General features: G+C 41.1%; 1 protein-coding gene across 2 annotated transcripts in view; it reads right to left on the bottom strand.

Moving 5' to 3' along the window:
- Nucleotides 1-1465: 1465 nt before the first annotated feature.
- The window catches only part of DUSP22 (dual specificity phosphatase 22), a 134508-nt gene continuing 119840 nt past the window's right edge, over nt 1466-16133 (bottom strand). For both annotated transcript variants that reach the window (XM_080582770.1, XM_080582771.1), the window contains exons 4-7: nt 15025-15074; nt 9636-9710; nt 7957-8128; nt 1466-5195 (exon numbers count right to left, since the gene is read on the bottom strand). In XM_080582770.1, coding sequence (XP_080438896.1) covers nt 5010-5195; nt 7957-8128; nt 9636-9710; nt 15025-15074 — 483 coding nt within the window. In that variant the 3' untranslated portion in view covers nt 1466-5009. The remainder of the gene's footprint in view (nt 5196-7956; nt 8129-9635; nt 9711-15024; nt 15075-16133) is intronic.

Consider the following 16133-nt stretch of genomic DNA (forward strand, 5'->3'; position numbering starts at 1 on the left):
CCTCAGTTTACTGCAAGAAGGGACAAGACTACACGAATCAAATCGGAACTCATCACAGTTACATATAACATTGAATACAACAGTGTACAACATTTGGGAACAATGTTATGGCACCGCAGTCGCAGCACAGTTAACTTTTACGTCTGATTTGGATAGAAATTGCCATTGAGAGGTGTTAATGGCCAAAAGGAAGCCAGAGCAACAGCGCATTTTCCATTTGGAAACTTGTTTTCACTTGGGGTGGCGGGAAGCCTCCTCTAAAACTTAAGAATTTTTCATAATTCACAAGGGATTACAGTTTAAACATTTTCTGTCTCATCAGTGCTATAGCACGTATTTCTAAGACATTGCTACAGATAGCATAGGAGAAATGAGATAATTAAACTATAAATAACAGGCTAACTATAGCTATATACTATACTATAAGCTACAAATAACAGGCTGCACTGAATTTGAAGTCTCACAGGAAAATACAAGGATTGAAAACTTTTGATAAAGTCCGAGCCATCCCACTTACACTGAAGAACTGGAACTGAAATACATTATGAAAAAGGTGGATCTTGTACATTTGAAGCTGTCTACATGTACATTGAAGCTATCTATGGACCTCTTAAAACTTTATTCTAACGGAGAATATTTTTAGTTGGTTGGACCCCTGAAATCCCCAAGGAAACATCCAGCAGTCTTCCCAGCAGTCTATAAACTAGTAGGAGCTGGCCAGGGGAGGAGAGGACCCAAACCCATTGTGCCTGAGCATCTAGCTGCCCTCAGCGATGTGAGACACAGCCAGCCTTCAGCAATAACTGAAGTGGCCTTGAGATTTGGCTGCTTAGGCATGACTGATTATACTTTCAGGCTGGGTGGTTTGGTGTGGTTTATTTTATTATTATTTTTTAATCATTTGAATGACACTACCTCTGCTCAGAGGGTAATTCTGGCAAACCAAAAATGTAGCGCGTTGTCTGTGGGAATTCAAATGGGGCTTTTTTCCCCCTTACACAAGAAGTTTTAAAATTTTTTTTTGCCTTGGCATCATCTTCTGGCACTTATGTCATCTTCCTCTGACAAACCACTACTGACAGCCTTGAGCCTTGGCAACCTTTAAACCCAGTTGTACAGCTAATTAAGCCCTAAACCAGTGTCGTATGGAAAACAGCGTATTTCAGAATAATAAAACAATTTGGATTCGCTACATACCATGTTGGGCAATGATGGGCCAGCAACAAGAAAGCAACATAAAGCATCCTCTTCGGGGACTATTATCAAAGAGATGTTTGTGCTGCAGATTCTTGTACTCACCTGGAAGAGCTCGGTGAAGAGAGGCAAAGTCTCAGGATGTCTGCATACAGGCAAAAAGACATGTAACTTCCAAAATGAATTAGTGTTGTGCTCCTACTATACCTGCAGGGATACAGTGACTAGAAGCCTTTTTCAGAGACTATTACTTAAGAAACATACAAGCAGATCAGGTGCTAACATTTACTTTTATTTATAAAAAAATTGTAGAACGTATTAAATACAAACATTTGGAAAATGCAATCAAGGCTTTGCTAAGATGCCCAGGAACAGGAAGACAACGAATCAAGAAGCTTACCAGGTTGAGAGCTTTTAAACTAGCTGAAGTAATTACTATAATTTTTCACTGACTTCTTTATAGACAGTGGCCATTATAGCAACCAATGTTATTACTGCCCTTTTTAAAAAACAGATATGATTTGCCATATCTTCCCAACCAATCACAAAATGTAAAGAAGCAACTCTTCCCAGGTTAAAAATCAGAGTAATAAATATTAATGCATTTACCCGTTACCTACATTGTATAACACTACATATTTCCTTATAATCACAGATGGATATCAAGTTTACAAAAAAATGATTACACATTTCAAATCTGGATATCCAATAAGGTGTTATAAACTTTATACATTTTCCAGTGAACATCAGAATGAGGACAATGGTTTGAAGTACAGAAACAAAACAACTGAATCCATCACCTACACTATAAAGGCCGACAATGAAGATGTGGACGGAGGTCATGTTCCAGATACCTAGAAAGACCTACACGCTGCCACTGAAAGGTTGGCTGGAAGACAAATCACGTCAAGTTCTCAGTCAGCGTTTGCTCCTCTCTTTTTCTAGAAGACCAAAGGCAAGAATCGTAGCTACTCTCTTTTCTGCACCTTACAGTGATAAAAGAGTAAACTATCCTTCTGCTCCCTACAGAGGGCCCAGATTCAAGTTTTCTTATACTGCCGTTCCTCTTTTGCCACTCTTAAATATGTTATGTAGCATGTACAGTCCACTAAAGATGTGGAAGCAAGAGACAACAGAAAACACCTCCTGTCTTTTAAAAGGAGAGAAGCACTTCTACTTGCTGATAATACGGCATTCCCCGTCTTCCTGCTTTACCCTGTATCTGCTTACCAGTTGCAGCATAATGCACACTGATGTGGCTAGATGGCCCTAAATCCAAATTCGGTTCTAAGAAAATCCCATTTCTGGGACTGATTCTGTGGGGGATAACAAAACTACTTCAGAAAATCAATACAGATGCACAATCATTAACATGTCTCCTGCTCTGCCTTGCATTTGTAAGAGTAGACAAACTGCCAACTTATCTGTGCTCACAGCGTTACTACTCCAAGGACGAGAGGACCAAAGATATTACAGAGTACATACTGCTAGCAGTCACCTACAGGATGGACTGGCTGGATACCTGCAAGAGCATCAGCAGAGTACTTCTGGTAGCTACCCTCCGGGGACAAGCTGATCTTACGCTTACGAGAGGGCTGAACAAAGAGACCACCATCCTGGATGTCTATCAGACCCTGTTACCAAGGAAAGCCTTTTCCATTTAGCACGTCCACTCTCAGAGCACAGAGGGTACTGCTGTGCTGGAATTCCTAAACAGCTACTTATCTGCAGCCCAACACCTCTGAGAAGAGTCAAATACTCCTGTTACCAGGCAAACACGGAACACAGGTGCTGGACATCCCAAATAGGTAGTGGTTCATTTAGCTACAAAAGGTTGAAAAACTCCAGCACCTTTCCCAAGCCCAACAGCACCCATTACTCCAACACGGATATGATCGTCCTGCTCCAATTTTGTTCAGAACACCTAAAGCACGTGCACAATGAAAAGTCTGATTTAGGCTTGGACTTGGATGAAGAGCTCAGGCCAGTTTCCCCCATTTTTCTCCTTTTTGACACTTATTGATATACAAGATCCACATTTCACAAAACAGAACATACATGATATGAAAATATTTAACAAGGCCTGAGCTTACTTGACCCCAAAAGCCTTGCTCTCAGCATCCAAAGAATCCACTGCCACCCAAAGCAAGCAGGAAATCACACGAAGAGGAATTTTGTGAAGGGATGGGAGGCGAGAGTACCAAAACAACTGAAAGAGATGACAGCTGTATTTAGTATGCTGACTGACTCTCCCTCAGTGCTCAGTTTTTAGCATGATATACATCACGTTTAAACAACTGCGGGGTTCATTTGTTTGTTTTTAAATACCCTGGTTATTCAGAGAGATATTTTAATTTTTATTCAATCCTCAGGAAAAAAGGCCTTTCATCCTCTGAGACAAAGACAAGAAACCATTATCTTGGCAGCAGTGACAACCCCAATTACACCATCAGAAACCAACACACTGCCCAGCATCTCTGGTGACATATTTGACGTTACACTCTCAGAATACACTTAAGTCAGGCAATGGCTCCATTCTAGAAACAGACCAGGTTAACCAAGAGCAGAGTACGGCCCCTAATTTTAACCTAGTTTAAAACAATTTATAAATGCATTCCTATAAATCTGATCACAGCAAAATATATATAGTTTTTAAATGGCAGAAAGTCAAACAACTCAAATTTTAAACTAGTGAGGAATATGGGCAATTTTAAAAGAAAAACTTTTCAAATACAGACATCTGTGAAACATGCACACGCACCCCCCGCACACACACACACACACTCGCACACTTACATCACTCAGTGTCAAATTAAGATTACACAAGGCAATTTTCAAGGTTGCATTTACAACCACAATGACAAGTACAGCATTTCTGAGGTAGCTGAAGTCAAAGAGCAAACCACAGCACAAGCAATGAAACAGGTGCTCGCACTCACACCAAGCCCACTCTTTGGAGACACGTTACCACACGCGAAGGGGCATGTGTTGAAGAGGCACGTGTTCCACAGGGAATGAAGGTCAGTGGTACTGGAAACCTGACAAACTACTCTCCAGAGAAGTTCATGTGCATCTGGTTTCCCGACAATCAAGCGAACATGGCTTAAATCACTGCATATCAGCTGAACTGTGGTGACAGCCTCTGTGCTCTTGGTCTGCGGCAGTTCTACCGACAGCTCTGTCTCACGTGCACTGAAGCAAGTACGATTGTGGCAGTTGAAGATGTTATTAGTCAGAGCTGTCTGTCACACTTCTCTCCTAGATGTTACTGTTGGCAGAAAGGTATATGCATGTATCTCACCTGCTCCAGTTTACAGTCTAGCATTCAAGTGCAAGTCCATCTCCAGGGTATTACTTGCCAATGAACTGTGAACAGCAGCAGTAGAGACAGACTTGAGTTCCCTTCTTCAGGTGCAATAACATCTTTGCCACATTAAAAGCACAGAGATGTCAAACTGCCACAGCTTGAATCACCAGAGTTCATCTCTCAGGGCCCTTTGCTAGCCTACAACGAAAGGAGTTGAGCTAACCTCACAGCAAATGCCAGGCTATGTGGGGATAACAGCTGGGGCTAACAGACAAACTGGCTTAGCCACAGTAACTGGATCATGTTTCTGAGCATACAAAGAGCTCGATCCTGCCCAAATTATAAAACTCTGTCAAACACACTCACCCACACACACATAATGTAGTATTTTCATCAAGAAGCTTTCTACAAATCAACTGTTTGCATGATTACTGCTGACAGTCTTGAAGATGGGATGGAAATTATGGCAAGATGTTTTTCAAAGGTAGAAAAATTCAACCTTCTACAATTAGGTCTCTGTTGTGTAGTTGCTGTACGAGAGGGATGGCACAGACGAGAAGTTGTTATTCCACTGTCTTCCCCCAGTACTCTGCTGCAACTCTGCCTGCTCTTTATATTTGCTCAGAAGATTTTTGGCTTCTTGCAGATCCTGAGAAGAGTTTTCACCATATTCTTCTTTCAGCCACTGCCTGAACTGCAGAAATTGAACAGACAGATACAACATGATGAAGCAACAACAGGAGACTGATGCAGAAGTAATACTCCCTCCTGCCCTACAGAATTTTAAGAGCCTTTAAAAACACATGCAATCTGAAAAAAAAAGTGTAAATATTGCATGCCCGGCCCAAGCAGCACAGAACATGTAGGCATAGGAACACAGATGAAATCACTGAGATCCCTTACATCCCTTAAAATGACACGCTCGCATAACAGCTTGGCTGAATGTAGTGCTTCCAAGCAAGGAACACCCAATGGGTAAGGACATCCTGGACTTCAGAGCAGCCTCCTCCTGTTGCACATACAAACAATGAGATGAGTAAGTGTGGAAGCTGACATGATCAGTCAACTCGCCCCAGTCACAACAGGCTTAAATAACTTCAGAAGGTTAAGAGATCAGAAAGTGAACCACTCATATGGCCTTTTCATCTTGAGCTAACAAACACCAGCAGTAGAAACTGAACTGTAGATACCAGGAAAGGTATCTTCTAGGAAGAAAAAGGCCATGAGCTTTAACAGCTATAGCATAGGACCTTACATGTTATTGAAATGACTGACTGAATATGGTAACAGAAGTACCAGGTCTGGCTCAAGTTGAGAGAGCAAAGCAATAGCAGGGCAATCATGCTGGGACATCTTCCTCAGCTTCCAGATATTTTAACTGAGGCAGGATCTTTGTGCTTGATATCATTTTTTTTTTCCCTATCATGAGACCACTTTTCAAATCCACAGATTGTTGCCACAAAGTATGTGGATGCCAACATCATCCACGAGTACATATTGTAATAAAAAAATGCTTTTCTTTGATTGGTAACTGCCACTTGACAGCTCCACTTTATATTACAAAGAAGAGCACAAGTCATACCAGTTCACCTTCTCTATTCCACTCAATTTTATAAATCTTTGTCACATTACTCTGTCATTTCTTTGCCAGTTAAAGTATTTAAGTCCACTTAGTCACTCCTGGCAATCTTTGTTGGTCTTCTCTGTAGAAGCAATAAGACACAGACCCCAGCTGTCCTGTCCCAGTGGGGATACTATTCCTGTGAATTTTTCAAGCCTTAACTTCCATAGCTTTGTTCTATTTGGGGCTTATGGACAACTTTAGCTGTAAAGACAATTTAGCTGAACATCAGGAGACAAGACCTCAGCATAGTTACACCCTCCCATTCCTAAGAGATCCTAACATGCTGAGTCAAATCTGAAGCCTCAGGCTACCACCTGGAAGCGTGGAGTTATTGCAAACCACACGACCCTCTTAGTGACTAAGCCCTTTCCTGTAAGACCAAGATCTAACGGAGCCCCATCCAAGAAACCCCACAAGATACCACCCTATATATGCACAGCAAAACACCCATGGTGCTGAAATCAGAAAAAAGTTCACACCCTTTGCAGATGGCAATATTCCACTGAAATCAGGTGTGTAAACAGACACCTGCTAAGGATGTGGTTGCTATTAAGAGACGGTAGGAAACTACAACCCAGCCAGTGACTACAGGTGGATATTTCTTTTTGCAACCTACTGCCTCCCCCTCAGTGAAATAGGCAGAATGCCCCGTCCATTGTGGATGAAAAAAGAGAGACGTTACTGTCTTTATCGGGCTATTTGCATATAGCCTTAATTGTCATTGCTGTTAGCCCAGACCAATTAGAGTAGAAATGACTGTAAGGGAGGAAGGAGACAAGTCTGGAAAGTCCCCCTCTGACTTCTGTCTCTTAAAAATCAGTTACTCTACCATTTACATCAGTTCCAAACGATCCAGGAAACATTCAGTTAAATATTAAAAAAAAAATCAACACAAATATTTACGGTTGCAAGCTGCATCATGCAAAACAAATGGTAATTTCTAAACTCTGAGCTTTCTGCAGCAGAACGATGGGGATGGAATAAAAAAGCCAAACTCCTTTGCCTCGTGTATTTTGGCTTGCCTCTGTTATTGATTTTTTTTTTTTAATAAGTAAAATCCAAGCAAGTCTAGAGAACAGCAACATGCTGAGCAATGGAAAACAGTGGGGACAGACAGAGGAGGAAGTTAGTGTAAGTGGAAGTCACTGATCACCCATGGGGAGCAGGTCTTTTGCGTAGGACAGTTGTTTTTACTGGTAAGAAGCTAATTTCTATTTCGTAATAACCACTTTGCAGTCTTATTGTTTCCTCAATTCTCCTAGCCCTACAAAGCCTCCAAAGGCTAGGAAATAAGCAGAAGAGTCAGATCTGAGACCGTTCTACAAATCAGAACGTTTATTAAGTCTCAGCGCAGATGGCATTGCTGAGGGAGGACATAAGTCATAATGAGAACCTAACTTGACTCCTGGATAGCAAAGTTCTCTGATTATGATTTCTTTCCTGCTTACTGTTCCAAATGAATGTGAGGAAAAAATACTTTTATGCAACCAGTATTAAATCTTGATCTCACTACTGCATTCTGAGCTACTCACTCTTTACTTTTTCCTCTCTCTAAAGGTGTTAAGTCTTGTACTATGCCTTCAGCACACATGAAGATCACTGGATTGAGAGCATAGCTGGGCAGGTGTACTTAGATGTTGTGCTTCATCTTTTCTCCCATCCCATGTTCCCTGTTACCTTCAGTTCCATCTGTACCTCTCCAGTGTAGCAGGCTTAACCAAGAGGCCACTCCCACAAACCAAAACCAAGGAGTCAGACCAGCTAGTGAGAAGTAGCTCACGAATTAAGTCAGAGTTCTGATTATCATTTCATCTGTTTGTAGGTCATTTACCTGATCGACATCATGCTTTTCAAAGTCCTGTAGCTGTCTCTGGAAGCCCATGTTGGGATTGGCACAGGATCTTGCTGCTCGGACAACAGACAGTGCATCTTCCCAGCCAAAGTCTGTGATGGTCATAATGTAGGCAACCACCAATGTTACACTCCTGGAGACACCTGCAAGGCTGCATGACAAACGAGGTGCAACAAACAGATGAAGTACAGCACTGAAAGCATCACTTCCCAAAACCACAGAAGGTTGCTGTGCTGCTTGCCACCATAAAGAAATACTGCTGTACTTGAGTTAAGGGAGTTTTGGTACTGCTTTTTCAAATGCATCAGAACAGATCGATGACAAGATTGAGAAAGCTGGTTCAGAGTGATAATTCATATGAGACTAGAAATGAAGGAATAAGCATTGTCTTCACAAAAGGGGATGACAGCACACACGTTCTAAGTTAGATTTGGTTTTGAGTAAGCTAAGTCACCCACATTCTTCTGCCTATACAGATCAGAGCACTAAAATAAGACTGTTCCCTTTTCACCATGAATAAAGGTGACGTTTTTATGGGGCTGAAATAAACTGAATTGTAAAGCGCATGAGTCTGGTTGCTCGAGCTCTTTTCCTATTTCTACTACCCATGCACTGTGTAACTTATGCTCTCAGGACTCTAGTTTCCTGAAACAGTTGGATAAAGTAAGAATCATTCACTAGTACTGGTTTGACAGCTCTAGAAGAACTACAAGTCTTACTATGGTGAGTATAAAGAACGTGCTTGGGCTACATCTGTACCAGATTCTTTCACCTGTCATTTCCAAACCATCTTATGCTCTTGAAGTATATGACAAAATTTAAATATGTGCTTTTTAAAATTATCACAATTCAGAGATATTATTCCTGTATTACATATGTGGAGACTGACCAAATGACTTGTTTACAGCCCTGCTATGAATTGGTAACAAACTGAGGATTTACACTCAGGGCCTCTGTTCAAGTCCAGTGTTCAAATCATGAGATGACACCGATTCCAGATATAGACTCAGATATGCCATTTGGACATACAACACAGACTACAACCAATAGCAGAGAGCAAGAAAAAAACAGGGTGGGATTTCCTTTTTTTACTTTTTATAGTCCCAGGAGTCTCCAATCAGAGACTTGCTATTAAAAAAAAAAGCAACGTTTGAATGCTTCAGCAGCTGAAAGAAAAAAAAAATATTTTCAGATTTTTTTTTTTTTTTTTTTTTACTATTTTTTATTTGTAGTAACACTGAAATCACCCAAACAGTTGTCATGGAAACCAATCAAATTATTAGGATTACAGAAATCTTTAGAAATACAATGATTAACAATAATGGGAAATAAGTAAGAACCCTAGTCAAAGAGATTTTCTTATTATTACTTTCTTAGGAAAGACCAATAAAGAGATTTGATTAGGAGAGAAGGTCAAGAATTTCTTGGGCTCCTTTTATCACCAGGCAGCTGCCCAGCCTAGTGGCTCAGAAGTTCTAGTTGCATGATGCATTAATAGCATTTACAAATTTTTTGGGGATTCTCAAATAAAAAGAGCACTTCAGTCCAAGCAGATTTTGCTATAAAATGGAGATAAGCACTACCTTATCATTAACGTGATGAACATACAAGTAAAAGCACAGTGACCCTTAAGCTTTCTTGGTCAGTGATATACATACCAATGAACTAGGCAGCCTTCACCTTTAAGCCGGCACTCATGGATGAATTTGATGCTCTCTCTGAAATGCCTTGCCCTGAAAACAGAAGCAGAAGGGGAGTAAAGAAAGTGCTCTATTTAGTAAAATCACTACTTAGAGAAAAATGCATCCGAAAGCTTACTTAATGCTGTTTCGAGACTTTAGAACTGAACACGGGGCTTGCAATGTGAAAGTTAATATCTATCGATGAAACCCCAAACTCACTGGCATAGTTTTTCACCATGCTACCTGAAGGAGAAACTGGTATCTTAAGCACTACGGTGTGATAAACATTAGCAAACACTTTGTTCTGATGACTGTCAAGTCTGTGTTTCAGTTTGTGTTTTATTCCTCTTTTAACTAGTAACTCAACCTCACGTCTCCTTGAGTATACTCTGACGTTAGGTGAAACTCAGCATGGCTACACGAACTCTAAGTATATTGCCTTTTCGCAAAGCAGCATCCTGCTACCCAAACCGGAGCTTAACTTTGACTTCTCCTCCTCCTTCAAACCATGCACTAGGACACACCTAAACGTTATGACTCTTCACAACATGAAATCTTTCCCTTTTGTCACTGGTATGAAAAAAATTCTCTGTTGAAGTCTTGGCTACTTCATCTCCTTCCAGGTTCCTCCCCGTAGATCTCAGGGCCCCACTGTTATTTAGTATAGCAGCCAATCCCTGCCTACAGTCTACATTTTGTTAAGCACTGTGGTAGAAAACATGGAAAAGAAAGACTCACAGAAAAGAAATGCTCGCCCTGCCCCTGCCCTTCAGGCTGCAAAGCCCTTGGGGCTGTCCGTAATTTACCATAGGTGCCAGCAGCACCTCTCAGCTCAACAGAACTGGAGCTCGCTGTAGCTTTTGAATGCTCGTGCAAGTCAAGCTCACAAGTAGTAGCACAGACTGCCAGTAAGCATGGTACTGAATACCTCGCAAGAGGAAAAGATGAACCTGAAAGCACACTGCACTTAACACCCATGAAACACAACGTCCTGTATTCAAGATGTTTCCCCCCCCCTCTGAGTGTATATTATACCACAAGGGTAAAAAGAAAAAACCTCAGCCCGGCACCAGCAGCCACACAAAAATCAGGAATGCCCACATAAAAGGAAGCTTCCCTTCCTGCCCAACAGTGCAGCTGTTGATACTATAAACACTAAGAACTGAAGGAGGACAGCGATACACAAGTGACTGCCTTCAGGACTTGCAAAGGCATTGATATATAAGCTGATATATCCAGAACGAGGGATCACAAAGCCCACGACTCCCTCCCCAAGGCAGTTCTTGCATCACTGGATGCAACACGGAGAGCACAGCTGGAAGAAACTTGAGTGACTTGTAAGAAAAACGTCACGGCATGAGGTAACCCCAGGCTTTAGGGCAGCACGTAAACTCAGGATTCTGTGTTTCTCAAGAAACTGATCAAGTGGGATAAGTGTAGAAGACTGAGGAAGCCTAATGAACGCATTTCTGCTCAGACTGCTGCTCCAAAACATTTTCATTTTCACTGGCTGAACTGCAACAAATCATGACACTAGGTCTACCTGTGGGGAACTGGCAGCATCACACAGATAACTCAGGTGACAAATGACACCAGGCTGTGTGCGCAAGAGGCATTGCTACTGCACAGAGGAGGAGTGCTTGTCCAAGATTAAGTGGATTTGATCAGGTGAAACTTGGTTAGGGTTGGACTGACAAGATCCCTATCTTCTCATACACTCACCTTTCTTTCCTCTTTCTCTCTAGAGAATCTGGCCAACAGAGCAGCTCCAAGCACCGAGAATTCACTTCAATGGTCTAGCACAACTCTTGGTTAAACACTTCAATGCTTTGGTTTGAAAAGCATCTGTGAACGAGCACAGCACCTTTGCAAGGTACTAAATATAGCTAGCAGTGAACGCCATTCACTCAGTTTTATTTATCCTTCCTTATTGCTGACACTCAGTCTGCTGATTCACTGTGTCAAGTGTAAGTGTCTGCAGGCAATCATGAAAATGAGAAGAGAAATAGCGAAGCTTAAAATCAGGGCTGCTCTGTAGAACTACAGCCCCTCCTCACCTTGAGTCAGAGAAAAGGAGAAATGTACTTCTCTACAACCTATGATGTAAGAGCATTGCTGGCTCCACAACAGACACAGTTACCTAAACACATTTTCAAAGTTATGACACAAACTTATTTACACAAAAAAAAACAAGATTGAGGATCAGTTAACCATGTGGCAATTGCCACAGACACAAAGAATGGCAAGTCTTACATTAACCACAGAATAGTTGATTATCATCTGTAACAGGAAAACACTTGACAAATGCCTTGAATCACAACCTGTTTGTTGGGCTGAACAGCTACTTCAATACAATTAAGTGACATCTCCCAGCTTAAAACTTGGTCTCAAACTGTACAATCTTCACAGTGGGAAACACCACAGGAAGAAGTTCCAGTAGAGTGCCCCTACCAGAACGATGTGAAAGTTATCTAAACTTGAGCGGTAGCAAACTGGATAATCCAAAGCTAGCCAGAGGGCAGAGTTACGATACCAGACCTAAATATCACAGTTGCTACTCAGCCTTCTAGAAATACTGTAAGGGTTAAAAAGAATGCGCGCAAAAACAGATAGGAAGAGGTAGCTTGATGTTTCTTTACTCTGGCAATCTAAATGCAAAGATCCACCTAAACTGCTTTTCATAATAGGTTCCCCGGCTTCTGTGTTATCACCATTACCAGCCTGACCGTTGGATGTTAGTTCCTTAGAAACACACAGCCTAACACAATTGGTTAGAACAGGACAGAAACGGAAGATTTGGTTTCTACAGAATACCCTATTAGTAACAGGTTCTGTAGGACATCACATTTCTGGGGAAGTCAGTGGCCCAAGGCAAAATACTCACTGTCCAGGGAAACACTCATTTAACTCCTCGGAAGCACCTCTGGTCCCAAAAGCAACTGCTGCGTTGCCGTACTAAGTGGGTGCAGAACACTGGAGCAGAGGCAAGCTTTCAAGCCACTTCAGTGAGTGCTCACGTATTAACAGGAAAATCCCTGTCATATTTCTCTGGCAGTTCATCCCTCTGAGGAAAGGAGATCCACTAAACAAGCTTATGATGACTGCACGTGCATTATGCACACAAAGTTCCCCTCACAAAAACTAAGCTGCAGTGAATTAGGAGCTCACAGACCCAAAGTTCATTGGGCTGGGGCCTTCAGCTGGACCTTCTGAACTTGCCAGCAGTTGCAAGATAGCAACAAAGCTTCAGGAGCTTCTAACAAACTTGCTGTTTGGCAAGGCATGCAAGAGAGTAGTGCATGTCCAGTCTGCCTTGCCTCTCAGCAACTCCTAACACAAGGATATGCAACACAGGATGCTGCTGCCTTTTTTTTTTTTTTTTTTCCTCCTGAGACCACAGGAATCTCCTTTGAGAGAAGAGGGTAGATATGTAAGGGTGTTGCAGAGGGATCTACTCCCCATTTATCTCCCCCCTCCACAGAGGGGGCACATACACGGTGCGGTTACCCATTCCTAGATATGACTGTCATGTCCTCACAGTCTGAACAAAAACAGTTTCCTCTTGCTTCAGAGGGCTGTATGTGCAAAGCAAGTAAAAACACCGCTTGGGGACATCATGATTTGACTTTACTTGAATTTCTGCGCTGTATAAAGCAAAAAAAGAAAAATCGGTTACTCATCAAGTTTTATTTTAAGTGATAAAATGTCTCAGTATTAGAAGTAATGACGTTTGCTTGCAACCACCTGATACCAAAGCAAGAATTGTAGACGCCTTCAGCATAACAGAAACAATACTCATGCAAATATTGTATTTTCTTACTGAAGCTTTAATAGCTTTGGCACCACATCGGACAGCTCAAGTGCTGGAGGTGGTTTTTCAATATAACTCCTTGATTTTCAACAGTGATGGTGGGACTGAACTGTACAACAATTAATATTCACCAAAAATGTTGCCCCCTCTATTCCCTTCCCTGAACTGATCCAGATCTCTACTAACAAAAGAAAGCGCATTTTGGAAAACATTTCAGAAATGCTACAGATCTCAGAATACCAATGAACAATTAATAAGACATTGAATGTTTCCCTCTAATCTCATTTTTTTCCCTCTACAAAAAAAGATTATTTTTAAATTTAGTTTAAGTATCAAGGCCACAAACGCAGCCAGCTGTCTGTTACAAAGGTAGTTAACCATCTGCCAATTCATTACAGATCTGTCTTGAAAATTAAGGAATTAAGGGTTTGGGGCTTGGTGGGGGAGGGAAGGGGAGCTTGCTTGTTTTTGGTTTGTGTTTTTTTGTTGGTGGCGGCAGCTTTTTTTTTTTTAATCATTACAGAAACACATCAGAATGAGAAGACAAACCAATACACATCAAATGCCACACTGGAATCTTTCTAGGGTATGAAAAATACACTCTCTAAAAATATCCACCGAAAGCATCAGCCGGAATATTGCTGTGATGTGAGAGAAAAGCAGTGCTGCATTTCCTTCCGTACATACCAGGCTTCTTTCAAGTACTTGCTTCTCTACAAAACTTGCTAGCAGGATGTGGCTGAAACCCCCCTCATCTCTCCCCAACATAAACAGTGAGTTCTAGAAGAAAGAGTTGGTCACCATCCAAGTTCTCTTACAAAATTTGTTTTGATTTCTCTTTGGAATCAAGATTTGCTACGCACCTTCAGTTCAATGGTTCAAAACATTAAAACCAAGGGCAAGTCAATCAGCATCTCACGAATGTGAGCAGCAATGAGAAAGATCGAGGCTGGGACGCAGCAGTTTCAGTAGCCTTTCTCAAGGCAACCATCAGTCCAGTGCAGACAAATTCCCCACCATACAAGTCTACTAATAAGAGCAGTGGGGCTTTCAGACGTAGGTGCAAGTCATCCAGAGCAGACAGTTGCAGGAGTACTTTGCACACTGGGACTTTATATCCAAGGCCCACTGCGAGAAATTTATTTTAACCTTTGAAGCACCAGGCTTCATAGCTCTTTCACATATTTTTCCACTTTTTAGTGGCTAGAGATAGTGCTAGCAAGAAAGAATAGTCAAGCAAAAAGATTTACAAACACAATGGCTGGAATAAACTGGGAATAAATTCCAAGCAGGCTAACCGAGGAAACCCTGCAGTTTAAAGCCAGAAATGGATGAAGAGCGTTTATGTACTGACCCTCCTACAAACCCTTACACACAGAAAGCAGGGGCAGAACCAAAGTGGCTGCAAGAAAGCATTATTGTGTTTTCTTAACAGATAAAAACCACGTTAGTGCAATATTAGTGAGAGATCAGAATCAGATCTTTTAGATTATTGTAGGCACCACAGTACTGAAGGACTTCTGTGTTTTTGTGTTTTATTTTTAAATAACTTACAAGTTCTGCGAGGGTGAGTCAGCAGCAGGAATACAGAGATACTTCACTCCCTGTGTAAAGAAGCAAAAAGAAATGAGAAGAAAACATTCAAGACAAATGCACTTATCTACCACTGTGTTACTCGCGATCTAGACTGGTGCAGTCTTACAGACTTTGAGGAAGATGCACCATTACTCAGACAAGCAAAGATCATCTCTGTGCAGCCAGGTTTTAAAACATTGTTTTCACATCTGCTTTGTTGCCAAGGCACCAGCACATAACTTAGTTATGCTTATCCCAAGGACCAGCAGCAAGATTTTTAAAACAGAAACATCTTTACTAAAAAAGCATAGCTTTTTTTTTCCCCCAAAATCTCATTCTTATTTTTCTAGTAAAACTAAGTTGTATCCTGCCCTTCCCTTTCTCTGAACAAAGTCTACAACTTAAAATTGTGATAAGCAATTTCTTTTGAATCCATGCTAATCATTTTTTTTTCCTCACATGGCTGGTAAACCAAACAAAATGCAATGCATTTTGGAGAAGAAAATTATGTTCATGGGGTGGTTTTTGCTTTTAAAATTATTATTTTTTGAAAGTTCAAGAAGGACAACCATAAAACCCGTACTTTTCTTCCACAAAGTTAGCCTCACCATTTTAGTCAGCTACCATAGTACGTTACAAGATTAATTAGGGAAGTTAGACAAGCATTTCTCATGCATTGGAAGTGTTACTGGGTATATTTAAAACACCAGTATAATCATACTCTACTGCTTTGCATTGTTAACGCTCAGTTTAACTGCCATTTTATTTTCAAAGCCCGTTTTGCCCCTCTGACTATTAAGAAAAAGAACGCTTCTGAAAGCATTTTTAGCTGACTTCTCAAATAGGACTTCCAAGAAAATAGGCTGCAGCTCAAACACACAAAAACTAAATTATTCACTGGAAGTCTTTCAGCATCTGAGATAAGCAGAGTTGTGAATTTTTCAGATGTACTTGTAAAGATAAGGATTCACAGCAAAGAGTCCACCACAAAATACACATTAGGTTATCTTTCTGTAACAATACAAAAACCCCTGATAACTTTGCACACTCATCCAGTAACACACAAGGGGAAAGAAAAAAAGTCAAAC

This window comes from Anser brachyrhynchus, assembly GCF_964034855.1.
Source record: "Anser brachyrhynchus genome assembly, chromosome: 2".
Taxonomy (NCBI): domain Eukaryota; kingdom Metazoa; phylum Chordata; class Aves; order Anseriformes; family Anatidae; genus Anser; species Anser brachyrhynchus.